The following is a 27320-nucleotide window of genomic DNA, read 5'->3' as shown; positions in this document are numbered from 1 at the left end:
CCCTGACAGATGGCCATCCACCCTCTGCTTAAAAGGACATCGAAGACACAAATTTACATTATTGCTGGGCTAGGCTTTAACACAGCAGGTTAAACCACCAGCTGCAGTAAATCTTGTCAATCAAAAGGTTCACAGTTTGAAGCCTGTGTCAGAGTGAGCTCCTAGCCTTTAGCCCAGCTTCCACCTACCTAATGGTTTGAAAGCAAAAAAAGTAAGTAGATAAATAGGTACCACTTAAAAGTGGGGAGGTATTTTAATACACCCATAAGGAAATGCCAGAAAAAATGCTGGCGATTGAATCATGGAGGAAGTTTACAAACAAAGCTCTTCGGCAAGGAGATGGAGCGACAGTATCCCCCGTGGCCAGAACAGAGCACAGCCTCCAAGATGCCGAAGATGGGAAAAGCCTACATATATCTCTGTCTGTCTTGTGAATATATGCATGGCTTTGAATGTTTGCTGCATATGTATGTTCTGTGATTCACCCTGAGTCCCCTTCGGGGTGAGAAGGGCAGAATATAAATACTGTAAATAAATAAACAAATGAAAATTACCTGTGAAAAATCAAATTTCGTAGATATCGTCCAACACCATAGCATCATATACAGTATATGCAGGATCCCTTTGTGACTTCTGGTGCAGCCTCAGTTGCACAGAACAGGCACAAGCCAAAGATATATGCAAAACTGAACACAAGCACACAGACACAATAACGCTTCCTGCAGGCACACGTTGGTAGGAATGTGTGTATATTGCATACTCAATGGCCTTTAGTCCACATCATCATGTTCTCCAAAGCTGGCCGGGCTCAGGTTTCTAGGCCCAGCTATGAAGCCCAGAAAACTTACAACAACCATATGAAGCTATATCCCACAGAGCTTGTCCAGTTCACCTATGCAGCCAGGCCTTGAAGCTGCAAGGCTTGTTAATGCTAATCAAGATGATTAATTGCAACATTCACACCTGCCTCCAACAGACAAGAGTTCTTTCGCCCACCCTGGACCTTCCACAGATATATAAACCTCCCTTGCCTAGTTTCCAATATACCACACAACCTCTGAGGATGCCGACCATAGATGTGGGCAAAACGTCAGGGGAGAATGCTTCTGGAGCACAGCCATACAGCTTGGAAAGATCACAGCAACTCAGTGATTCCGGCCATGAAAGCCTTCGACAACACCTATGCACAAATTGGCATCATGTCACCAAGACTAAGGGCACCCTCCCCACAAACACACAACATACCCGGCGCTTTTCCTTCCTAGAATGCCTGACCATCCATAGTAATCTCAGAGTACATTACCGCGCAGGCAGGATCATTAATCAATAGTGTGGCTGTCTGCAGTGGATGGCGCCTGTGCATGCCCAAGCCCAGCTTCACACCCACAGCAAGCAGGCAGGCGGACACACGCCGGTCCCAACATGCATGCACTGCTAGTCCACCACAAGCAGACCCAGGGCCCTTCCACAGAACCCTATATCCCAGAATATCGAGGCAGAAAGCCCCACATTATCTGACTATGGACTCAGATATCCCAGTTTAAACCAGATATTGGGGGATTTTCTGCCTTGATATTCTGGGATATAGGGCTGTGCGGAAGGGCCATCCCTTTGACCACCACACCCCGCTGGGGAGACGCTTATTAGCATGCAACCATCCAACCATCTAGAACAGATGCCTGAAACACACACACACACACACACACACACACACACCCCAACCAGGATGCAGATGCAGGCCCCTTCCATTCTGAATATCAAGGCAGAAAATCCCACAATATCTGCCTTGAACTGGGCTATTTGAGTCCTCACTGCCATATATTCCAGTTCAGAGGAGATAATGTGGGATTTTATTCAGCTGTGTGGAAGGGGCCGCAGACCCACACACACATACACACATACAGAGTCCTCACTGACGCACAATCCCTTAAGCAGACACACATATGCATAAATAGATTGATAGATAGGCACACACCTTTCCAGAAGAGGCATGTTCCTTCCCTGGCTGCGCCGCCGCCGGCGCGCACGCGGACGGGGACGAGCGCACGCGCGCGCTCCCGGGCCCAGTCTTGTTTGGCAAGCCATTCCCACCCAGCATCATCATCATGATCATCACCGTTTCTCTCTCTCTCTCTCTCTCTCTCTCTCTGTGTCTCTCCTTCCACATCCATATCCCTCTCTATACCGATATATCTATCCACTCATCCAGGAGTGAACACGCGGGATGAATGGCCAGATGATATTATACATAGAGAGAGAGAGAGGAATGGATGAATGGCTGCATGAATGGCGGGAGGGAGAGAGGGAGGGAGGCTGGGCGCGCGGGCGTGAATGGGCTGCGGAGGACGGGCGCGAGGCAAAAAAAAAAAAAAGATGAATGGGGCAAAAGCATGAATGGGGCGCTGAGGGTTGGTAGGGGAAAGGGGGGGGGCAATGGCTGGTGCTGCTCGTGTGTATGTGTAATATCTATCTATATCTATCTATCTCTCCTTTCCCTCCTGCCGTACCTGTAGATGTACCAGACGCTCCGGCGCCGGGGCCCCAAGGCCGGCCAGCTGGACGAGAGGGCCGGCTGCTGCTGCTGCTGTGGGTGATGCTGCGGACTCCTGCCGTCATAGCGGGCCATGGCTCTTCCGCTGCTCCTGCTGCTGCTGCCCCCGCCGCCGCCGTGGGGCCCAGCCACATTCTAGGGGCGCGCCGGGATGGGATGGCGGCAGGAGCAGCGGCGGCGGCGGGAGGGCTGCGCCATCCTCACTCACTCACATCATGGAGGGAAGGCCGAGGTGTCGGGCCGGCGGGCGGGCGGGCGGCCTGGTTCATGGGCAGCCGGAGCCGAGTCCGACAACGCCGCCGCCGCCGCCGGAGCGAGCGGGAGAGCGCACGCCGAAGCTGCCGGCACGCTGCCTGCCTTGCCTGCCTGCCTGGCTTCGGCTTAACCCCTTGCGCGCAGCAGCAGCACCCGCACCCGGCACCGAGGCGGGCACTGCAGGAAGCCCCAGGCAGGCAGGCAGGCGAGCAAGCAGGCCTCAGCTCTCCACAGCTCTCTTGCCCCGCGCCTCTGAGCATGTGCAGAGCGCCCGGCGCGGAAGGCACGCCGCTCTCTCCCTTTCATACACAGCGCGTTAGGTCCCAGGCAGAAAACAATCCGGGCCAGAGCTAACACCTCCTGACAAAGGATTCCCCCGGGCAGTAAGGAACCAGTCCTTGAAGCTGCAAGGCCATTCAGTGCTAATCAAGGTGGCTGATTGCAACATTAACACTTTCACACACACATAGAAATACACGGCGCGTTAAGTTTCAGACAATCATGGCCAGAGCTAACACCTCCTGACAAAGGATTCCCCCGGGCAGTAAGGAACCAGTCCTTGAAGCTGCAAGGCCATTCAGCGCTAATCAAGGTGGCCGATGGCAACATTAAAACTTTCACACATACAGTAGAGTCTCACTTATCCAAGCTAAACGGGCCGGCAGAAGCTTGGATAAGCGAATATCTTGGATAATAAGGAGGGATTAAGGAAAAGCCTATTAAACATCAAATTAGGTTATGATTTTACAAATTAAGCACCAAAACATCATGTTATACAACAAATTTGACAGAAAAAGTAGTTCAATTCGCAGTAATGATATGTTGTAATTACTGTATTTACGAATTTAGCACCAAAATATCACAATATATTGAAAACATTGACTACAAAAATGACTTGGATAATCCAGAAACTTGGATAAGCGAGGCTTGGATAAGTGAGACTCTACTGTACATAGAAATACACAGCATGTTAAGTTCCAGGCAATCCGGGCCAGAGCTAACACCTCCTGACAAATGATTCCCCCAGGCATTAAGAAACCAGTTCTTGAAGCTGCAAGGCCATTCAGTGCTAATCAAGGTGGCCGATTGCAACATTAACACTTTCACACACACATAGAAATACACAGCACGTTAACTTCCAGGCAATCCAGGCCAGAGCTAACACCTCCTAACAAAGGATTCCCCTGGGCAGTAAGGAAACACTCCTTGAAACTGCAAGGCCATTCAGTGCTAATCAAGGTGGCCGATTACAACATTAACACTTTCACACACACACAGAAATACATAGCACGTTAAGTTCCAGGCAATCCGGGCCAGAGCTAACACCTCCTAACAAAGGATTCCCTCAGGCAGTAAGCAGCCAGTCCTTGAAGCTGCAAGGCCATTCAGTGCTGATCAAGGTGGCTGATTTCTACATCAACACTTTCACACACACACATAGAAATACACATTCACACACACAGAAATACACAGCGTGTTAAGTCCCATTTAATCAGGGCCAGCTAACATCTAACAAAGGATTCCCTCTGGTAGTAAGCAGCCAGTCCTTGAAGCTGCAAGGCCATTCAATGCTGATCAAGTTGGCCAATTTCTACACTAACACTTCCACACACACACAGAAATACACAACACGTTAAGTTCCATTTAATCAGGGCCAGAGCTAACACCTCCTAACAAAGGATTCCCACAGGCAGTAAGCAGCCAGTCCTTGTAGCTGCAAGTTCATTCAATGCTAATCAAGGTGGCCAATAGTTACACTAATGCTTGCCTCCAACAGTCTTCTTTCTCCCACCCTGAGCTTTCCACAGATATATAAAACCCCTCTTGCCTAGTTTACTACCTCAACCAGAGATGTCAGCCATCACAGACCACTTGATAAACCAACCTGGGTGCAGCATATTATTTGAGAACACAGAAAGGTGGGGTGCATAGAACCTCTCTTCACGTAACCAACCAATGGCAATAAACAGGAATGGGAGATCCTTAAGACCACTCTAACAACCACCATATCAGACTACACATAGAAGCCATTGAGATCCACAGGCACGTGGACAATTTCAACAGAAAGGAGGAAACCATGAAATTGAAAAAAATCTGGCTACAGTATTTAAAACTCTAAACACAGGACAGTAAATATAGAACAACACTCAGAAGACAGGGGAATTCAAGACAATGAAACAATCAGGGCCAGCTAACACCTCCCAACAAAGGATTCCCCCAGGCAGTAAGCAGCCAAGATTTGAAGCTGCAAGGCCATTCAATGCTAATCAAGGTGGCCAATTGCTACATCAAACAGACAAGAGTTCTTTCTTCCACCCTGGTCTTTCCACAGATAGATATAAACTCCACCTGCCTAGTTTCCAACAGACCACACAACATCTGAGAATGTCTGTCATAGATGCGGGTGAAACGTCAGTAGAAAATGTTTTTGAAACATGGCCATACAGCCTGGAAAACTCACAGCGACCCTGAGAGTCTACTGTATTCATAAACAACATGGTCTGGATCATCTCCTTTCTTTCTCATACACAGGCACCCCAGGCAAAGCAAACATTCTTCTTAACACAGAAAATTCAATTCCTCAGATAATCCTAAAAGGAAAAAGCATGACCAGATCAATAAAGTACCTTTTATCCAACATAATTTCCTCATTTTCAGTCTCAGATGCCACAATATGTGGTAACAGGCGCTTCCTTTGATGCCTTAAGAAAAATGCCGATAAAGGAAATTACAGAGGTGGTCAGAAGAGGTCCACAAGGAGACCATCATACCACATCCATCCCACTTGTGAGCTTCTCAGAGGTGTTTGGTTGGCTGATGTGGGACCAAAAGGGCCCCTAGTTCTATGCATAAAAGCTCCTGCTTTGACATACCCAACCCTTCATTGAATAGGAGAGTGAGCATGATGTCGTGTTTTGTGTGTCAGACTTGGACTCTAAGGAACAGGGTTCAAATCCCCCCTTGGCCATGGAAACCCACTGGGTGACCTTAGGTAATGCATACTTTTGCACCCCCCGCCCCCCCACACACACCAAACAAATCTTGCCAAGGAAACTCCGCAATAAGGTCATCTTAATGTTGCCGTAAGATAGAAACAACTTGAAGGCATATAACAAGGAACAAATTCTGCAACAGAGACGGATGCATCTCCTTGCTATTGGAAACAACTGTCCCATTCTACAGCTTCCCACCCAAGACTTCTTGTTTGTTTGTGGCACTAAAGGATATGTGGGAGTAGGTTTCTTCATTCCATGAGTGGGGATTTCTTTTTCAAATGGGGTTATGTAGTGCTCCCTGTAGCAAAAGACAGTTGAGAACATCAAATTGCCTTTGGAATCAGGTGACAGATGTCCTGAGCCTGAGGACAGAGAGCTTCCTATCATTCCTGACCAAACAGACCAATTCAACTGGGAGGCAATAACAGCTGGAGGGGACATGAGTTCTCCACACAACCCTCTGTTGAAAGCACTGAACCATAACTAGTAACAATAGTTGGGGCTTGATAAATGCTACCTTATCCTAACAAGCAGCCCTTCACTGTGGTATAAGGCAGAGCATTGAACATATAATCATTTGGATTGCAGCTCCCAAAATTCCCTAGGATTCTGGGAGCTATGATCCAAGAATCTCTTTCCAAGCTGTGGAGCTAGAGCAATCCAAAGAAGAAAAAGGATCACATGCTTTTCTGTAGGTTTGGCAGCTGCTTGTCACTAACCTGGGAACACTTACACTGACGCATCCCACCCCAAATAAGCATGTGCTTAGTGCAAAAATCATGGCTTAACCCCTACAATATGTTTAGGGATGTGTTATTATGAGTCTGCCATGGGGTTTGTTCCCAAGTAAAGAGAGCACAGCACTCCTAACGTTCTGCGTTACAAGTCAGTACAGCTTCAGAGAGTGAGATTTATTTTCAAATAAACGACTTATAAGGTTGTGACTCTGGGCTACAGTTCTGTGGCAACTGACTTGGGAGTAAACTGCACTATCTTTAATGAGGCTATAAATCACACTTGCTAGTGAGGTTAAGGTTTATTATTGCAACCGTCCTCTAGTCTTCTTTGTCATATTCTTCCAGCTATGGAACAGCCTTCCCTTTCTCGTCCACATATGAAATATGTAGATTTTGTTCAGGTAAGAGTACTCATACTCAATAACCATGTGTTATTGTTATCTGTGTACAGATATCCTATTATTGCAGTTACCATTCATACAGAGAAAAAGGCAAGCTTGTAAACCACCACTTGAAATAATATCTGCTCATTTGAAAGTACTTCCCCGATGGAGATAGTTCTACCAAAGTTGGCTTTAAAAAAAAAAAGAAGAAGTCACGGATGGTTTACATGCATGTGTGTAGACACAAGGAAGAAGGTTTACAAAGTTGTGTCTTGTTACTTGCAAGCTGTGATAACATAGTTGTTGCTGCACAGGTTCTGCAGAACATGGGACTGTGAAACAAGAGAAAGCATAGCTTACTTTGTATAAGAGGAGCCCCCAGTGGTGCAATGGGTTAAGCTCTTGTGCTGGCAGGACTGCTGACTGAAAGGTTGGCAGTTCAAATCTGGGGTGCGAGGTGAGCTCCCATCTGTCAGCTCCAGCGTTCCACACGGAGATATGACAGAAACCTCCCACAGAGACATCCAGAAGTCCCCTGGGCAATGTCCTTGCAGACGGCCAATTCTTTAACACCAGAAGCGACTTGCAGTTTCGCAAGTCACTCCTGACACACACACACACAAACTTTGTATAAGGGCATGTATTCTTCTGGAATACAAGGATTCCAAGCAGACTGAAAAGCGTAGATAGATCACTAAACAAAGCTAGAATTTAAGGCAAAGCTTGGGAACCACTGGATTCTGGTTCTAAACTCTCATAATGAACAAATCTCTTCTTGCCACCGTCCCCATTCCTTTGGTCAATTTTTTCTTAAATTTGCTTATGTACTGTACTTCTCAGAATAGCTAATAATGTAGACTTCTATAACTTCTTTGGGAGGAATACGCAGAGGTTGTTCTAGAATAAGATAGTATTTCGTTGGGTTTCTAATGCTACTATACGATTATATATTAGCTGCCATTATGTACAGCTATGAAACGTTCACCTTTAGAAGGTCAATAATGTCTGCATAATCTGCTATAGTTATATTTAAGTGCAGAGGCGCGCGCACACAGAAGCTGTATGTTAGACAGTGAAGCCCTACAAGGCTTTTAATGAAAAAATGCAAAAGAAAAGCAGCTTCAGGAAGGCATATTTTGAATACAGAAGCAATGTAGTGAGAGTGCATAACATTTCCCCTTCTTCACATTTTACTTTATGAATCTCTCCCCCAACATGGTTCTTTTTCTTACATACATACTACTCTCTTTCTCTCTTTGACACAAACAGACAGGAATGATTTTCCCTCTGGAACATTCAAGGTGCATGTTTACTCTCATAAATTCACCAGTAAGTAAGAATCTTTCCACAGTAAATTAAACACTGCAACTGCTGCAATATTAAACTCTTTTGCCCCTGGCTGGATAAATGGGACAAAACCCAAACTATGCATTAAGTTCTCATTCCTTCTTTCACACATATGCAAATGTGTTCAGTAACCTTGCATAATAATAATAATAATAATAATAATAATAATAATAATAATAATAATAATAACTTTGTTTTTATATCCCGCCACCATTTCACCAAAGGGACTCGGGGCGGCAGACATGGGAACCAAGCCCAGCATAAACAAATAAAAGCTAAGACACAATTAAAAACATAGTAACATATAATATAATGTAAACAATCTAATTGAAACAATTAAAGCTAGCAGAGTATAAAAACATCCTAAAATGTATCAAAACCAACATTGACTACCAGTAACCTGGAATATAGCGGGCATGATCTGATTTGATAGGGCAAGGCAAGGACTTGTGCAAAACGCAGACTATGGGGCTGACGCTGGAGGTAAAGTATTGAATAAACCTTAACAGTTTAGGGCTGGGCAGTTGTGATGAGGGACTAAGCCATCATTCAAAAGCACACTGGAACATCCAGGTTTTCAAGTCCCTGCAGAAGGCAGACAGAGCGGGGGCTAATCTAATCTTCCTGGGAAGGGAGTTCCAGAGCCGGCGGGCCACCACCGAGAAGTCATACTTTGCATTACTATGGCAAAATAATAATGCACAAATAACACAAGTAAAATACAGATCGGTCGATGTTTTTTCTTCAGTCACACTTCCTCAGTCTTCAACCTTATATTTCTCAATAACTTATTTTTCTCAGTTGAAGATCATCCCATCACAAGGATGTGTCCCACCCCCTGCAAGGACTATCTCAGAATCAACTCTAGCTAGGACACAGACAAAGTTAAAGAGGTCATCACTGGAGAAAGAAGAGATGTGCTACAACACCCCTCTGTTTCATCTTCCTCCCTCCCCGCTACTTTCCAAAGCACTCCCCCTCCTCTGCCCCCTGGGTCTCAAGCTTGCCCCACTCACCCAGATCCATCCGACCCCATGGTGCTGCTTAACCGGTTCACGTGGCTGGCGGTGCTCCAGTATGTCCCATCTTCACTTTCCGCCTGGGGGCAAAGGTCATTGCCCTGAGAGGTTTTGAGCCTATCCAGCCACTTGGTTGGGAGAGTCCTAAGCAGGAACTGTGCCAGCCCCGTGGTGGGAAGCAGGAGGTGCACGTGTACATGGGCCTGCAGACCCCACAGCAGCTCGATTTAGTGCTCTGGATCAGGAGGCCTCGTTTCCAGATTCAATGTTAGCCTGGCCTGAAATGCACTGCCTCCTCTTGCGAGGCTCAAGGACGTTTGCCGGCAGCACTGAATGCAGCACAGTGTGAATCAGAGCACCAGAGACACACAGGCGTGGAATAAGTAGGTCCGCTGGGGAAGGAGAACCAAATGAAAGGATCCAGGGCGGCGGGGAGGGCGGTAGCAGTGGCGGTAGAGCAGTGGAGGATAGACATCCACGTTGAACTCTGGAGGTTGGTGTATTCGGATTGAGGGTCATTGGTAGAGGCCAAGGGCAGAGTGGAGGAAAGGGAGGAAGTCCTGAACTCACACCCAAGGTGTTCCTTGTGGCATATGGGTCAGGAAGGAGGGCAGCATTGCAGGTGCTGGGAAAGGCTAGGTCAACTTTCCTAATGCCGTGACCCCTTTATGTAGTTCCTTATGTTGTGGTGACCCCCAACCATAAAATTATTTTCAGTGCTATGTCATAACTGTAATTTTGCTACTATTATGAATCATAATGTAACTATCTGATATGCGGGATGCATTTTCATTCACTGAACCAAACTTGGCACAAATACCTCATATGCCCAAATTTGAATACTGGTGGGGTTGGGGGGGATTGATTTTGTCATTTGGGAGTTGTAGTTGCTGGGATTTATAGTTAACCTACAATCAAAGAGCATCTTGAACCCAGTCCACAATGGTTCTGCACCAAACTTGGCACACTACTTACATGGCCAACATTGAATACTGGTGGGATTGGGGGGGGGCTGTTTTTGAATTCTGGGAGTTGTAGTTCACCAACACTTAGGGAGCACTCTGTACCAAACTGGCGATGGAATAAATAAACTTGCCACGCATACCCAACATGCCAAACTTTGAATATTGGTGGGGTTTTTGGTGGGGAGGGGATGACCTCAAAGGTTGGGAGTTATAGTTCACCCACATCGACAGGATTTGCCATCTGTTTCCAAAAAGTAAGAGGACAGGCGGGGAGATCTTCAGCCTTCTCTGCCAAAGGGGTTCCTAAGCAGCTGAGGGGGGGGGGGGGGGGAGGAAGGGAAGGAAGGGGCCCGAGGCTGTTGGGAATTGTGGGAGTTGAAGTCCAAAACACCTGGAAGGCCGAAGTTTGCCCATTCTTACACATTACACACTAAAGGTTATAATTGTGGTCCAATAACCCTCAGAAGGCACACTTCAGATCAAAAAAAATGATAGCAAGTTAAGGAGAGGAAGGAGAATCTTTAATCTTTCCCACAATCACCCTTTCAAATCTTCGGTTGCTCTCCTTGCTCTGAGGTTTAAAATGCATGTTTGTCCTTGAGTGGATGAGGAAGGCATTGAAAGTTAAGGATTTTCCATACTTGGCTCAGTCATTAATCAGGTTAAAGACCACAGTCAAGAACTACAACTTGAAAACACAGTTTTAAAGGAACCAGCAAGAACCTGAAGTGCAAAGATGCATCACCGAATGCTGAAGTATAAAATTTATGCATGTGAAAGTTGGGTCTTGAAGAAAACTGATAGGGAAAAAGTAAACTCATTTGAAATGTGCTGGAGAAGAGTTCTACCAATTCACTGGCCTGCTAAAGAGGAAGTAAAAGGAGCAAATCAAGCCCAAATTCTCCCTAGAAGCCAAGACAACTACACTGGGACCTTGCTCACCCACTGGGATTTGGTTCCAGGCTTGCATGCCCATGCCCACTTAGCCCACCTCTGCATTATAGAAGCCCCCGGGGGCACAGTGTTAACCCACCCCTGTGCTGGCAGGACTATGACTTGAAGGTTGGGTTGCTGACCTGAAGGATGCCAGTTTGAATCCAACCTGGGGAGAGTGCGGATGAGCTCTCTCTAACAGCTCCAGCTCCATGCGGGGACATGAAGCCTCCCACAAGGATGGAAAAGCATCAAAAATATCCGTGTGTTCCCTGGGCACCATCCTTGCAGACAGTCAAGTCTCTCACACCAGAAGCAACTTGCAGTTTCTCAAGTTGCTCTTGACATGGAAAAAAACACCTTTGCATTTGGAAGTCACTATTTTAAATTTCTCAGAATAACTTGGAGCGACCAATGTACCATCACTCTGGTATTATGTGGGAAATTAAAATAGTGGCGAGAAATAGCAAGGAAAGGACCATTGCCAGAGACATATGAGGTTCTGGAAACCATATCTGGACAAGACTAGCTTAGATTTAAAAAAAATCCTACACTCATCCCCATCCTCAAATGTCAAAGCTCACCATTAGGCAGAGTTTGGTCCCCAATGCCAGATAATCTGGGATAAACAAAAAGGGGCCTTAGAAGACAATTTCAAGAAGGAGATGGGGGAAGCGCTAGCAGTCATTTTGGTTCTTCTGACCCCCTCCCCCTAGTTGGATAGAACTGTGTTGGGCTGTTCATTAACATTGCCCATAACTACCTACCATCATCAAGTCTGCTAGAGTATGCTGTCCTGTGATCAGTGTTGAAGGAAAGTACAGCTGCAATTGGATGTTGCCTGTGAAGTGAGAGAGGTGGCATTTGGCAGCAAAATTTATTAGGCTGGTCCCAAGCCAAGGATCCTGGATCAACTCAGACAAGGGAGGGGCATAGTGGGACTTTTTCATAGATAGTACATTACAGCTCAAGATTTTTGAGATGATCTAACAGGGATAGATGTGAATATGTATCATCTGGTCTAATGTGTTTTAGTTGATTATTGATGCTGTTTTGATCCGTATTTTACTGTGCTTTTATTGTATTTGGGCTTGGCCTTGTGTTAGCTGCCCAGAGTCCCCATGGGGAGATGGAGGCGGGATAGAAAAATAGTTATTATTATCATCATAATCATCACCATCATCATCATGGAGGAGGAGGAGGAGCAGAGAATGAGGAATTATAGCATGTTGGAAGTGGCCCTATAAGATATCAGATCCAGTCTCTTGCTCAGCACAAATTTTCCGGCTAAAGAGATCCAGAAAACGAGACCTCATCGCTGCTCTAGCAATTGGTTCCATTGCCAAACCTCTTTCACTGGTAAGAAGTTCATTCTAATGTTCAAACAAAATCTAACCTTCTGTAACTTAAGACAGTTAGACCTAGTTCTATCCACCTAGGTCACCCTTCTTGTAGCAGCCCTTGAAGTATTTAAAGAATGTTATGATGTCCCAGCTCAGTCTTCTCTTCATCAGGCTGAACATGCCCATCTTCGTCAACCTTTCCTCATATTTTTTTCTCTCCATACCTCTGTTGTTGATGAACATTGTTCTCTGAACTCCCACTAACTTTCTAGATTCTTCTTAAGTTAGACACCCAGAACTGAGTGTATGTCAGATGTACTTCAATGAGGCCCAACCAGCAAACAATATAATGCAGGCATGGGTAAACTTGGGCCTTCCAGGTGTTTTGGACTTCAACTCCCACAATTCCACTGGCTTTCAGAAATTGTGGGAGTTGAAGTCCAAAACACCCGGAGAGCCCAAGTTTGCCCATGCCTGATATAGTGGCACAATTACTACCTTTGACTTGGAAACTATGTATTATTAATGCAGGCCAATTAAGCATTTGATTTCTTTGCTACAGCCTCACACTGCTGGGTTCTGTTTCATTTATGATCAATAATAATCCCAAAGTCCTGTTCACATATAGTACTGTTGAGCCAAGTATCCCTCCTATCCTATACCTATGTTTTGGTGTTTATGGACTAAATGTAGAATTTTGCATTTGTCTCTGTTGAATTTCATTTTATCAGTTTTATGCCAGTTTTCTACTTTATCTAAGTCCTTTTGAATTTTGGTCCTATCTCACAATGTGTTAGCTACTCCTCTCAGTTTTGTAGCATCCACAAACTTGATATGGATTCCCTCCACATTACCATATTAAATCTCTGATAAAAATGTAAGAGAGTGCTGGGTCCCAGGACCGAACCCTGTAGTACTTCACATGAGATCACCTTCCAGCTTGAAGTACAGGCAATGAGGATGAGAACTCTTTGAGCCCAATTTTCCAATCAATTTTGGATCCATCTGATGATGTTTCTGCCTATTTCATATTTAGTCAGTTTACTAATCGAAAGGAGCCCTTGGTGGCACAGCGGATTAAACCGCTGAGCTGCTGAACTTGCTGACCGAAAGGTCAGTGGTTCGAATCCAGGGAGTGGGATGAGCTCCTGCTATTAACCCTAGCTTCTGTCAACCTACTCACATGCAAATGTGAGTAGATCAATAGGTATCGCTCCAGCGGGAAGGTAACGGTGCTCCATGCCGGCCACATGACCTTGGAGGTGTCTACGGACAATGCCGGCTCTTTGGCTCAGATATGGAGATGAGCATCAACCCCCAGAGTCGGACACGAGTGGACTTTGCCTTTACCTTACTAATTAAAACATTAGTGGACCTTATCAAATGCTTTGCTAAAATTCAGATAAATGACACCCACAGCATTTTTACTACCTACTAAACTAGTGGCCTATTCAAAAATAGATTTAACATTAGTTTGGTAGGAGTTGTTCTTGACAAACCCATGGTGGTTCCTACTAATCACTACACTATCATCAAGATACTTGCAAACAGATTCTTATATAACCCATTCTAATATTTTTCCTGGGACTGAGGTCAGGTTGACAGACCTATAGTTTCCTGGATCTTATTTTTTGCCTTTTTAAAAGGGAAGGACAACATTTGCTTGTCTTTAGTCCTTTGCCGACAAAGGGTGGGACAGATGGATGGTATCCTTGAAGTGACTGGCTTGATCTTGAAGGAACTGGGGGTGGCGATGGCCAACAGGAAGTTCTGGCGTGGACTGGTCCATGAGGTCACGAAGTGTCGGAAACAACTGCATGAATGAAGAAGAAGAAGTCCTCTGCACCTCACCTGCTCTCTAAGATTTCTCAATAAAGATCGCAAGTGATTCTGAAAGTATGTCAGCAAGCTGCTTCAATACTCTGGGATGTAGTTCATCTGACCATGCCATTGTGAATTAATGTAGGTTAACTAGGGGATTCCTGACTAACTCCTTGTCAATCTTGATTTGCAACCTGGATTCCTTGTCAAGGTCTCTGTGGGTACATAGAGTGGTAGAATAACCATTAACTTGATAGACCCCTATCACTGATACATTACTTCCTAGCACTTCATTTCCTTCCTATTTATCCTAACCCGCATTATCCCAGCCGATTCTTTGACACTTGTCCATGCACTTTATCAAAAGCCCTTGAAATTGTGTATTTTCTTATGCTCGACCCCTTTTTATCCATAGTGGTTGATGTTTGTATCATTACCTCATTTTGCTAGGTCATTTTATGTTTTATTTTATGTTATGATTTAACCTATTATTTTACTTGATTGTTGTATCATTGTTTTTAGTTATTGATATGTGTTTTAAATTGTTATACTTATTTCTGTGTTGGGCTCGGCCCCATATTAGCCGCCCTGAGTCCCTTTGGGGAGATGGTGGTGGGATAGAAAAAAATAAAGTATTATATAACAGTAGAACAAAATCAGATCTGAACACACGTCTTTTTGAATGTGAACTAGGGTAGCCTAAACTCCAACCTCAGTACACTGGATAGTCCTGGGACAGTTAGACTTTCAGTTCCCCTTTTGTCAGGTTGCTTGCCAGTCTTATCAAGGTAAAGATAATAAAGCAATTTGTGCATTCTGAGTGCTGTGTAAATGATTCATGTAACTAGATCTGGAAGCAGTGGGTGCTATCATAATTAGTCTAATAGAGAGCTGAAAAATTGACTGCCTCCTCCACACATAGGAAAGAGAAATAAAGAGATTATTTTGCTACACTCGCCACAAGCGGCAGCCATCTGAACACAGAGAGAATGATAGGTCTTTCCACGGGTTTTGGGAGCTGTTTAGGGTGAAACAGAATTTTTCCCAGGCCAACAGCTACAGAAACAGAAGAGTTGGACTAGATAGCCTTTGGTCTGATCAAACATGGCTCTTTCTCTGATGTTTAACGAGGCTTAACTTTTGAGTCACTGACTTTTGAGTCTGTCAAGTGCCAAACTATGGCAAGCTGCTTTGATTTAGCCTTCCCAACCTGTAGCCCTCCAGGTGTTCTGGCCATGGGCAAATAGGGTTGGAGTCCAAAACATCTGGAAGGCAGCAAGTTGAAGAACAGTACTTTCCCCTCCTACCACTTAACGTAGCAAAGGTAGCGGCTAAGCTATAACTATATGTGATGGAGAAGAGATATCTGCAACGATTATGTAGAAAATAGAGAAGAGGCAAAATAAGCACACAGGTAAAGACTGCAGAATCTTCCCATAATCAACCCTGTTGCACTATATGTCAAAAAACTCTTTCAGACCCCCTTTCCCCCAAAGTTTCAAAAGATCAGTTGTCATTATGTTTGGTTTGACTTTTAGGCAAACCACTATGGAGTCACTGCAGTGCAGTTAAAGCAGCTTCCCCTGCTTTCCCCTAGTTTTGCTGAAATACAGTTCTCATCATCCTAGCCAACATGGTCAACCAATTTATCTAGGAAAAACAGGTTGGGAACAACATGATCAACAGTCTCAGATTAAGCCCAAGGAAATTCCTGATTCAAATCTCCATTCAACCATGAATTTCCAAGGGAAACAGTGCCAGCTGCTTTCCTTCAGGGCTCTTAAAAGATAAAAATGTTTGCATTGTCACAAGGAAATCACTTCGTTTCTTGCTGTGAACTCCTTAAGGGAGAGAAGAGAATAAAAATGTCACGTGTCTAAGCTTTGGTCCCCACTCCATAAGGAACAATAATATTGCAGTATCTTTAAAATATGAGAATTGATGAGATAATTTGGTCGAGTGGCTCAGAAGTAGCGTATACATCTGAGAACGAGGATGACTTCATACAGTATTTGGACATAGAAATATGATAGAAAGTAGGGAAATTATGTATGTGTGTTAGACTTTGGGCACATTTTAACTCTAATAGTAACTCAGGGCCCTTCTACATGGCCCTTTATCCCAGGATCTGATCCCAGACTATCTGCTTTAAACTGAAATACATGAGTCCTCACTGCTAGATAACCTGGGATGAACAGATAATCTAGGATCAGATCCTGAGATAAAGGGGCAGTGTGGAAGGGCTCTCAGTAAAACAGAGTAGAGTTATTGCTAAAAGTAATGTTTTAATTTTAAAAGTCAACTTTTATCAATGTCATGTTGTTACTTCTGGCTTGAAAAAAATACTCTTTCTTAATGTTGAGCTTTGACAATTTCTTTGGAAATTCAATGTTTTTTAAAAAAATAATCAAAATGCTTCCTAGTAGAAGAGGCAAAAGAAACACAAAACTATGATCCTTGGTATCCCGTGTGTGTGAAATCCCTTGATCACAGTCTCTTCATCAATTTGCATTCAATGAAGCAAATTCTAGATCAAGGTTTTCCCCCGACATTAAGTCTAGTCGTGTCCGACTCTGGGGATTGGTGCTCATCTCCATTTCTAAGCCAAAGCCGGCGTTGTCCATAGACACCTCCAAGGTCATGTGGCCGGCATGACTGCATGGAGTGTCGTTATCTTCCTGCTGAAATAACAAATTTATTGACTGCAAATTTATTAATAGCAAGACTGCTTATAGCAAGGAATTGGAGAAAAGTAATAAATGTTCAGACTGAAGAATGGTATAAGGACGTATGGAAATTGGCAATTAATGATAAGCTAACATGCAACTTAAAAGTTAAAAGAGGTATATGGAAAAAATGATTTTGAGGATGTATGGGGGAAATTTATTGAGAAAGGACTCCAAAAAAGGGATGGAGGGCTACCGCCTCAGGAAGAAATGAGATTTTGGTTAGACAATACATAAGAAGTGGCTCGGGGTGGGAGGGGGATACACAGTGGTGAAGAAATATAGATGGACAAATGTTAACATTGTAGTAGATATAAATCAACAGTAGATATAAAAGAATAATGCAAGTATTGTATGATACATTATATATCTGCTATGAGATAAAAGTAATTATTGTATGAAAAATTTTAAATTCAATAAAAACTATTTTTTAAAAAGTCTTCCCACTCGGAGCGGTACCTATTGATCTACTCAGATTTGCATGTTTTGGAACTGCTAGGTTGGCAGAAACTGGGGGTCACCCTGCTTCCCAGATTCAAACCTTTCGGTCAGCAAATTCAGCAGCTCAGCAGTTTAATCCGCTGCGCCACCAGGGGCCTACATCATAATGAATCGGGCAACTTTTAACTTGCCACAACACACTTCTTTTGACTACTCCTGACAAACGTGGCCACCACACAGTGTGGAAAACATGTTTTCCTGATGTAATTGGACTGTAGTTTTGGCCAGCATAATTAATGATGAGGGTTCCTGGGAGCTGCAGACCAACAATATCTACACTTAATCTTAGCCGAAAGGGCGAGAATTTGCAGACCAACAATATCTGATGGATAGTTCTTTCTCCACTTTACTTTGGACCCTGACAGCCTATTCTTTCCACTGGTCACTCTTCAGCTTTTAACACAAGCCTCCTCATCACCAGCAGGTATTTCCCAAATCACGCTTGCAACTGGAAAGATCTGTAATGAGTTCAATACCTCTAATAGAATCAAACAAACTAGGTAAGATCATTTTTATTACAGTCCATGGACCCACATCTATTGAATAAATAGCATACAGGAATTTACAAATCCCTCGTAACCAGGGAAATAAACTATACAGACGCATACTACACAGTGTCAGGTAATACCCTGATCAGAAACTAGGCTCTTTCTCAGTCTTGCTGCCACTGCAAGGAAGTTTGCCACTATGGGAGTCATCCTGTGGTACTTGTCCTCCAAAAGATGTCTGACCTTTCCTTGCGGGGAATGGTCGGACAATGGGTCAGGATTGGGTGTAAGAGTTGGCCACGTTGAGCTGAGTAATAGAGACACTGCAAACAAACTAGAAGCAATTACAGAATCACTAAACCCAGCTTTGTTCAACAACACATTTGTGCCTTGTCGAAGGCTTTCATGGCCGAAATCACAGGGTTGTTGTGTGTTTTCTGGGCTGTATGGGCATGTTCCAGAAGTATTCTCTCCTGACTTTTCACCCACATCTATGGCAGGCATACCTCACAACCTCTGTGGGAGCTGAAATCCAAAACACTAGGAGGGCCCAAGTTTGCCCATGCTTGTTAGATTCTTCAAACAATGCATCTCTCCCCCCACCACCGTGCAAGTTTACTTGGAATTAAGTGCTACCTTTCATGTAAGAGTTGGATGGACTACAGCCTCACTATGCCTTCCTAAAAGGTCATTTTGTTAAGGTGCATTGACTCCACCTGAACATTCTCTTTTAAGCTATGCGTACTTCAGAGGCCGCAAAGGAGATATTAAAGAACAGCAAAGCAAAGCAAAAAACAAATAGAGTAAAAATCTGCTATGCCATCAAAGTAGAAAAAATCACATGACATTCTTCATAAATGTACTGAGGTGTGTTTGACCTCAGTGCTATCCTTTGTTTTTATAACATGAACACGCAATTTCACAGACTTATGTCTCCAGTCATTAAACAGATAATTAATAATTACTGGTAGTTTATTAATTGGTACTCATGCCCAGAGCATTCTAAATAGCAAAAGAGATTGCTCCTACAACAGTTCCGATTGAATTTTAAATTAACACATTTCTTTGCTACACATTTAACAATTTGGTGATATTAACTGCAAAGACCAGAAGGCATGCCATTCAGTCTAGCCCAGGCATGGGCAAACTTTGGCCCTCCCGGTGTTTTGGACTTTCAACTCCCACAATTCCTAACAGCCTGGGCTAGTCAAAACATCTTGGTTTTCATGGATAACACTGAACAACACAACAAAGTAAAAGGACCTTCATATACCCAAGCTCCTTTTCATGGCCTCCTACTCGCATGAGACTATCTCATACACAAAATCACAGACGGATTAATTGTTGGGAATTGTTCACTTACCTGGGGGCATCAAAACTGTCATAGGAGCCCACTGTATAGTGCCTGAAGAGTCGCTTAGCTTTGTCGCTACGGCTCTCTGCAGAGCAAAAATAAAATGGGGTGTAGATTAGGGACAGGGGGATTTGGTACATACAAGCACATCTGTTTCAACTGCTGTGGTAATAAGAATTCCAGTTCTTATTCCTGCAGTGTTATTCTTATTACCACTTCCTCCAGCAGCCACTGAGTGGCAGCAGAAGGTTTGGTGTTTGTGAGGCCTGTCTGTTCCAGAAATGGAAGAGGTCCTCATGAAAAGGAAGAAAGAGGCAGACAGAAAACAGAAGAAAAAGAAAACCAGCTGCTGATGTTCAAACTCTCCTGTACTGTGTTATAGTAAAGCATTACTTTGAATTTATTTTGTTCCTATTTTTGTTTTTTGCCTCCCTTACATTTATATTAATACATACATATACTCTATAAGGCACCATGGACAGTGGTGCAGTGGAGCCGCGGTGGCGCAATGGGTTAAATCCTTATGCTGGCTGAACTGCTGATCTGAAGGTTGCCAGTTCAAATTCGTGAGATGGGGTGAGCTCCTGTCTGTCAACTCTAGCTTGTGGGAACTTGAGAAAGGCCTCCCAGCAGAATGGTAACACATCCCCTGGGCAAGGTCTCTGTAGACGGCCAATTCTCTCACACCAGAAGCGACTTGCAGTATGTTCTCAAGTTGCTTCTGACATGATTTTAAAAAACCATGGACAGGAACTGATGGATAGTCACCAATGTTATCATCATTATAAGACAGCTTTGTCATTGGGAAAAAAGTGCTGCAAGTATAGAAGTGAAAGGACTATCAGGATGGAAACTCAATCTCTTTGGCCAAGCACAAAAAACAGTCAACCAGAGGAAGAAATACAGTGGCAATATAAACACAACACTGCAAACACTTAGAAATGTTATTCTTTTGGGACTACAACTGCTGAACTCTCCTTTCCAGTATGGCTTGTGCAGAACTTTAAAAGTTATCTTCAATGGGTGATTTGTATTGATTTGGAAAAATAACATGATGATGTATCTCATTGTGTGTTATGGTTGAGCCTTATGGCTCTGATTCTGGGAGACGTGGTCGTAAGACTCCTCGGGAGTCAGACACTCTTGAGGAGCGAGAAAGGAAGCGGCTGCGGGACTTATTTGCAGAACCATCTGACGAGGACTCCTTTGAGGGTTTTACTGAGAGAATGGAGGAAGAAATGGTTAGCTCAGAGGAGGATGACATGGAATGGACTCGTGTGAGGGAGGATTTGGGTGCCACCGGCAATGATAGTATGGAAGGCGATTGGGGACCTTCAGGATTAGATCCGTGGACAAGCTGGAGGGATGGAACGGGATCCACAGCTGGGGATGCTGTGGGGCGTAGTCAAAGGTGTTTCAGCTCTGATGAGGAGGATGATGATGAGGCACCTGGAATTAGGGTAACAGCTGATAGCGATGAGGAGTTGTAAACTGGCATAAAATGGGGTTTAGAATCTAGGGCTAATTGCGTTGGGCAAGGTAATCTGGACGAACGCTTGGGCTCTTGCTGGGAATTTCCTGAAGACGGGTGTGTTTCGTTTGCTGAATACGTAAGTTACCAAGGACACTGGGCATAGGCGGCGGGAGGAACTGTGTGGGCTTTTGTTGTGCAACCTGTGTTTAATCTTAATAGCTTGGACCTCTGTCGTCTTCTTGACGGACGCCAATTGTTTACTCTGGACTGACTGACTGACTGACTGACTGACTACGACCTCGGACTATCCTTCCTGTGGCTATCGTTGGAACTGGTGAACTACAAACATCTGTACTTGGCTGTCGACCTTCGGACCGGATTGGGACCTCGCTGACCGCTGCTGCCCCTGATTGATGTGTTTAAACCCGGAGATTGTTTGCTGCGTGGAGGAGTAACTTCTTAGTTACTCAATATCAGCTTTTGGTAGCAGAGAAGTATCTGCTGCCAGTTATTTGTGTTTCTTTGAACCTTTGTTCACCAGCTGTTGTTTGTTTAAAGTCCCAGGCTGAAGTAAGCATTTTTAGTTTAAACCGGATTAAACTCCAGTTTAATCCGGTTTATCTTTTGAACATTTTCTAGTATCTTTTCACTTCAAAGGCCAATGTTTGCCTAGCCCTTGTCTTTTACGGGCGTTTTTGGTTCTGTAACTCCAATAAACTTTGTTGACTCTTATCTGGTGGCGTTCTGTCCTTGACAGATTGCCCAACGCCAGAAAAAAGTTTTTTTAATTAGGTAATTACGTCAAGAAGATGATGGAGGAGCTCAAGGCTCGTTTTGACCAGCTGCAGGCTGCATTTTACGCTGCACAAGCAGCACAGCCAGCTAAAGGACATGTTATGACTCCCGAACGTTTCGATGGGTCTCGAAACAAACTGCCTACTTTTTTGGCACAAATTGAACTCTATTTTTCCCAGATTAGTGCACAAGCTTTTCCTACGGACACCAGCAAGGTGGCATTTATTTTGAGTTTATTGACCGGTCCTGCGGGACAATGGGCCACTAATTTGATTTTGGGAAATGACCCAGTCAAGGACAATTTAAATGATTTCAAAAAATTATTAACTGACACTTTTGGGGATCCCCTCCGTATGGAAAATGCTAGCTGGGCTCTTTATCGGTTGAAACAGGGAAAGGGGTCTGTTTTGGATTATTTAAATAAGTTTAACTCGTATCGTCATCAATTAGACTGGGGGGAGAATGCATTTATGCTTTTGTTTATTGCTGGTTTAAATGACTACCTCCAGGATGAATTGGCACGTTTAGAGCCGGCAGAAAACTGGGACGCTTTGGTAGCTAAAGTGTTGCGTTTGGACACCCGGTTCGAATCCCGCAAACAGTCTAGAGCAATGTATGCGCCATCTGTGTCTGCGCCTAAGGCACCTGTGACAAAGGGGGAGGAACCTATGGAACTCGGGGTGTTTAGAAAACTGTCTATGGCAGAAAAAGACCGTAGGAGACAATTGGGATTGTGTTTGTATTGCGGGAATGCTGGGCATTTTGCCAGAAATTGTAATGTTAAACCTTCTCAGCTTTCGGGAAAAGGCCAGCCCTAGTGCGACGTGAGTCCAACGCATTAGGGCTTCTAAAGCAGTCACTTGAGGGGAAGAAACATGTCTTTGTATCCATTTCTTTATCTGTTGGGGGAAAAGAACTTGCTTCTACTCTGGCACTGCTGGACTCAGGGGCTACGGTCTCATATGTGGATGTTGGGTTTGCAAGGAAGCATGGACTTCCTATAGTACGTAAAGCATGCGATATATGGGTGGAAGGAGCGGATGGGAAACTACTGGAGTCTGGGGTGGTTAATCGTGAGACCTCAGAAATAACGTGGGAGGTACAAGGAGTAACGGGAAAGTTTGTGTGGGACATTACACGGTTACCAAGATGCAATGTAATCTTGGGAATGGATTGGTTAACTTTAGTAAATCCCCAAGTGGATTGGGTGACGCGTACTATAGCTTTTAAGAGGCAGGAATGTTTTGCTCTAAATCCTTCTCAGCTTGATATGGAGGGAGTGCCTACTGAATATAGGGAATTTCAAGACGTGTTTTGTAAGAAGGAAGCGGATAAGTTGCCGCCTCATAGACCATATGATTGTGCCATTAGACTAGCAGAAGGCGCAAAGTTGCCAGCAGGAAGGTTGTACGCTTTAACAGTACCAGAAAGACAAGCCTTGAGGGAATTCCTCGACGAGAACCTAGCTAAAGGGTTTATTCGTCCATCTAGCTCTCCAACTGCTGCACCTGTGTTCTTTGTAGCTAAAAAGACAGGAGAACTCAGGTTAGTCTGTGATTACCGGGTTCTTAACAAGCACACCATTCGTGATAGGTATCCGCTACCTTTGATTTCGGAATTACTATCGAGAGTGCAAGGGGCTAAGATCTTTACCAAGCTTGACCTGCGGGGGGCGTATAACTTGATTAGAATACGGGAAGGTGATGAATGGAAGACGGCATTTAACACGTGTTTCGGATGCCACGAGTTCCGTGTAATGCCTTTCGGACTTTGTAATGCGCCTGCGGTCTTCCAAAGATTCATAAACGATGTATTTAGAGACTTAATTGATCAATTTGTAGTGGTTTATTTGGACGATATATTAATTTTCTCTAAGGATGAAAGGGAACACCAGCAGCATGTTAAGCAGGTATTACACCGTCTACGGGGTAATGGGCTTTTTGCTAAGGCTTCCAAATGTGTTTTTCACGTGCCTGAAGTTGAGTTCCTGGGACATGTAGTTTCAGGAAAGGAACTCAAAATGGATCCGCATAAAGTTGACGCAGTCAACTCATGGCAAGAACTCAAGACTAAGAAAGATGTACAGCGGTTCTTGGGATTTGCTAACTATTACCGAGAGTTTATCCCAAATTTTGCCAAACTCACGGTACCTTTAACGCAACTCTTGCGTAAGAAACAACCGTTTGTGTGGGGACGGGAGGCTCACGATGCGTTTTTACAGTTGAAGTCTAGCTTCCAGGCAGACAATATACTAATCCATCCAGATGTTGATAAGCCGTTCATAGTAGAAGCAGACGCTTCTAGTTATGCGTTGGGGGCTGTATTATCTCAAAGGGATTCATCAGGGACTTTGCGTCCCTGTGGATTTTACTCTCGGCAACTAACACCTTTTGAACAAAATTATACCATATGGGAGAAGGAATTGTTGGCTATCAAGGTGGCTTTTGAGGTGTGGCGGCACTGGTTAGAGGGCGCACGGCATCAAATTGTGGTCAGATCTGACCACAAGAATTTGGAACATTTACAAACGGCCAAGAAATTGAATCAACGTCAGATTCGATGGGCTTTGTTTTTCTCTAGGTTTAATTTTAAAGTTCAGTTTGTGGAAGGGAAGGTAAACTTGCGGGCAGATGCATTATCTCGCAAGCCTGAGTTTAAAACCAGTGAGCAGACAGTGTGCCAGACAATTTTGCCTACTGCCTCTTTATGTGTGGTGGAAAACGAGGCTGGGTTACATGCTCAAATCCTAGAGGCTCAGAAGGATGATAACTGGACTCAAGAGCAACTCATGCTACTGTCAGTAGGGAATCGTACTATGTTGCCTCATTTACAAGACCAGGAGGGGGTATTGGTACGCAATGGACAGGTTTATGTACCGGTGGGTGCGCTCAGGTTGGAGGTTATTAGGGCACATCATGACGAACCCATGGCTGGGCATTTTGGCAGATTTAAGACCGTACAGCTCATTACCAGAAACTATTGGTGGCCAAAAATGCGACAGGACATTCTTCGCTTTTGTGATAGCTGCGCCGTTTGTCAGCAGAGTAAGACGCCTGTCGGGCGCCCTAGGGGTTTATTATCTTCCTTGCCTGTTCCTGAGAGACCATGGCAGATTATTTCCATGGATTTCATTTCTGATTTGCCTAGGTCTGGGGGTTATACATGTATTTGGGTGGTGGTGGATTTATTTTCTAAAATGGCTCATTTTATACCATGTTCGACAATTCCAGCAGCTCCTACATTGGCTTTACTATTTACCAAACATATTTTCCGTTTACATGGAGCTCCTGAGGTTATTATTTCTGACAGAGCTCCGCAATTTGTGTCACGTTTTTGGAGACATTTCCATGAGTGTTTAGGAACCAAATTGAACGTCTCCTCAGCTTTTCATCCACAAACGGATGGTCAATCTGAAAGAGTTAATGGCTTGTTGGAGCAGTATTTACGTTGTTTCTGTCTAGAACAACCAACTGCTTGGGTAAAATGGCTGTCGGTGGCTGAGTTTGCCTATAACAACGCTGTACATACGTCTAGTCAACACACCCCATTTGAGTTAACTTATGGCTTTCATCCGCGGGGAGGGGTGGCACCGTCAACCAATGTGGTTTCCTCTGACCCGGTGTACCGTTCCTCTGAAATGGCTGCCTTGCATGATGTTGCTCGTTGTTTGCTATTAGAAGCTAAGGCAGCGCAAAAGACTCAAGCCGACCGTCATAGACAAGCAGGGGAAGAGTTGGAGGAAGGGGATTTGGTTTGGTTATCCTCTAAGTACATTAAACAGGCTGGGGGAAAGTTTGCGCCACGGTATTTGGGACCTTTTCCTATTGTCAAAAAAATTTCTTCTGTAGCATTTCGTTTGCGTTTGCCTTCTACTTTCAAGATCCATCCTGTCTTTCACCGTTCTTTGTTGAAGTTAGATACTTCTGGGCGTCGTGGTGCTGTAGCTGAAGACATCACTGCTGTATCTCCACCTTTGGAGGAGGAGGCCTTTGTGAGAGGGGATAGTGTTATGGTTGAGCCTTATGGCTCTGATTCTGGGAGACGTGGTCGTAAGACTCCTCGGGAGTCAGACACTCTCGAGGAGCGAGAAAGGAAGCGGCTGCGGGACTTATTTGCAGAACCATCTGACGAGGACTCCTTTGAGGGTTTTACTGAGAGAATGGAGGAAGAAATGGTTAGCTCAGAGGAGGATGACATGGAATGGACTCGTGTGAGGGAGGATTTGGGTGCCACCGGCAATGATAGTATGGAAGGCGATTGGGGACCTTCAGGATTAGACCCGTGGACAAGCTGGAGGGATGGAACGGGATCCACAGCTGGGGATGCTGTGGGGCGTAGTCAAAGGTGTTTCAGCTCTGATGAGGAGGATGATGATGAGGCACCTGGAATTAGGGTAACAGCTGATAGCGATGAGGAGTTGTAAACTGGCATAAAATGGGGTTTAGAATCTAGGGCTAATTGCGTTGGGCAAGGTAATCTGGACGAACGCTTGGGCTCTTGCTGGGAATTTCCTGAAGACGGGTGTGTTTCGTTTGCTGAATACGTAAGTTACCAAGGACACTGGGCATAGGCGGCGGGAGGAACTGTGTGGGCTTTTGTTGTGCAACCTGTGTTTAATCTTAATAGCTTGGACCTCCGTCGTCTTCTTGACGGACGCCAATTGTTTACTCTGGACTGACTGACTGACTGACTGACTGACTACGACCTCGGACTATCCTTCCTGTGGCTATCGTTGGAACTGGTGAACTACAAACATCTGTACTTGGCTGTCGACCTTCGGACCGGATTGGGACCTCGCTGACCGCTGCTGCCCCTGATTGATGTGTTTAAACCCGGAGATTGTTTGCTGCGTGGAGGAGTAACTTCTTAGTTACTCAATATCAGCTTTTGGTAGCAGGGAAGTATCTGCTGCCAGTTATTTGTGTTTCTTTGAACCTTTGTTCACCAGCTGTTGTTTGTTTAAAGTCCCAGGCTGAAGTAAGCATTTTTAGTTTAACCCGGATTAAACTCCAGTTTAATCCGGTTTATCTTTTGAACGTTTTCTAGTATCTTTTCACTTCAAAGGCCAATGTTTGCCTAGCCCTTGTCTTTTACGGGCGTTTTTGGTTCTGTAACTCCAATAAACTTTGTTGACTCTTATCTGGTGGCGTTCTGTCCTTGACATTGTGAGATTGAAAATTTCGCATGTTGCTTCTCCTGTTTGTTTCTATTACTTTCCATTATTTTTCTGGTAGGAAAAAAGCTTGAGGATTTATAAAGAACTGAATGAACTTGAAAAATGTATCTCAAAATTATTCTAAAAATTATCTCTAAAGTTAAATCTTGAAAATAATTAATAACCGTTGCAAACCACACCATGATACTTTGAACTGTGACTTTGTAACAGCTTTATTACAAAAAAGGAAAAATGTATGTAATTGTATTACTTAAAATTCTATTCTCAAACTGTTGATGGGTAACCCTGATGGTTGAGGGGCTGTGGAATTATAGCTCAAAAAAGCACTTTCCAGATACTGTTATATGAAATTATGACAAGACAGAGGTCCTCCAAGGCAGTCGTAAAGCTGATCGAGGTATAGGGTGGCAACCTGTGCTCAACAGGGTTATACTCCTCCTGAGGACACAGTCTGGG

At 44.3% G+C, this 27320-nt stretch overlaps 1 protein-coding gene across 7 annotated transcripts in view; it reads right to left on the bottom strand.

The window, feature by feature from the left end:
- The window catches only part of shank1 (SH3 and multiple ankyrin repeat domains 1), a 131603-nt gene that overhangs the window by 31389 nt on the left and 72894 nt on the right, over positions 1–27320 (bottom strand). For all 7 annotated transcript variants that reach the window (XR_009999731.1, XR_009999730.1, XM_062957582.1 and 4 more), the window contains exon 14: positions 19429–19504. Coding sequence is in view for 5 of the 7 variants with exons in the window: in XM_062957582.1 (XP_062813652.1) it covers positions 19429–19504 (76 nt within the window). In the remaining 2 variants the exon portion in view is untranslated. The remainder of the gene's footprint in view (positions 1–19428; positions 19505–27320) is intronic.

Source organism: Anolis carolinensis, chromosome 6, assembly GCF_035594765.1.
Source record: "Anolis carolinensis isolate JA03-04 chromosome 6, rAnoCar3.1.pri, whole genome shotgun sequence".
Taxonomy (NCBI): Eukaryota; Metazoa; Chordata; class Lepidosauria; order Squamata; family Dactyloidae; genus Anolis; species Anolis carolinensis.
Note: the sequence above shows the minus strand (reverse complement) of the source record. Positions and strands in the feature narration are given on the sequence as shown.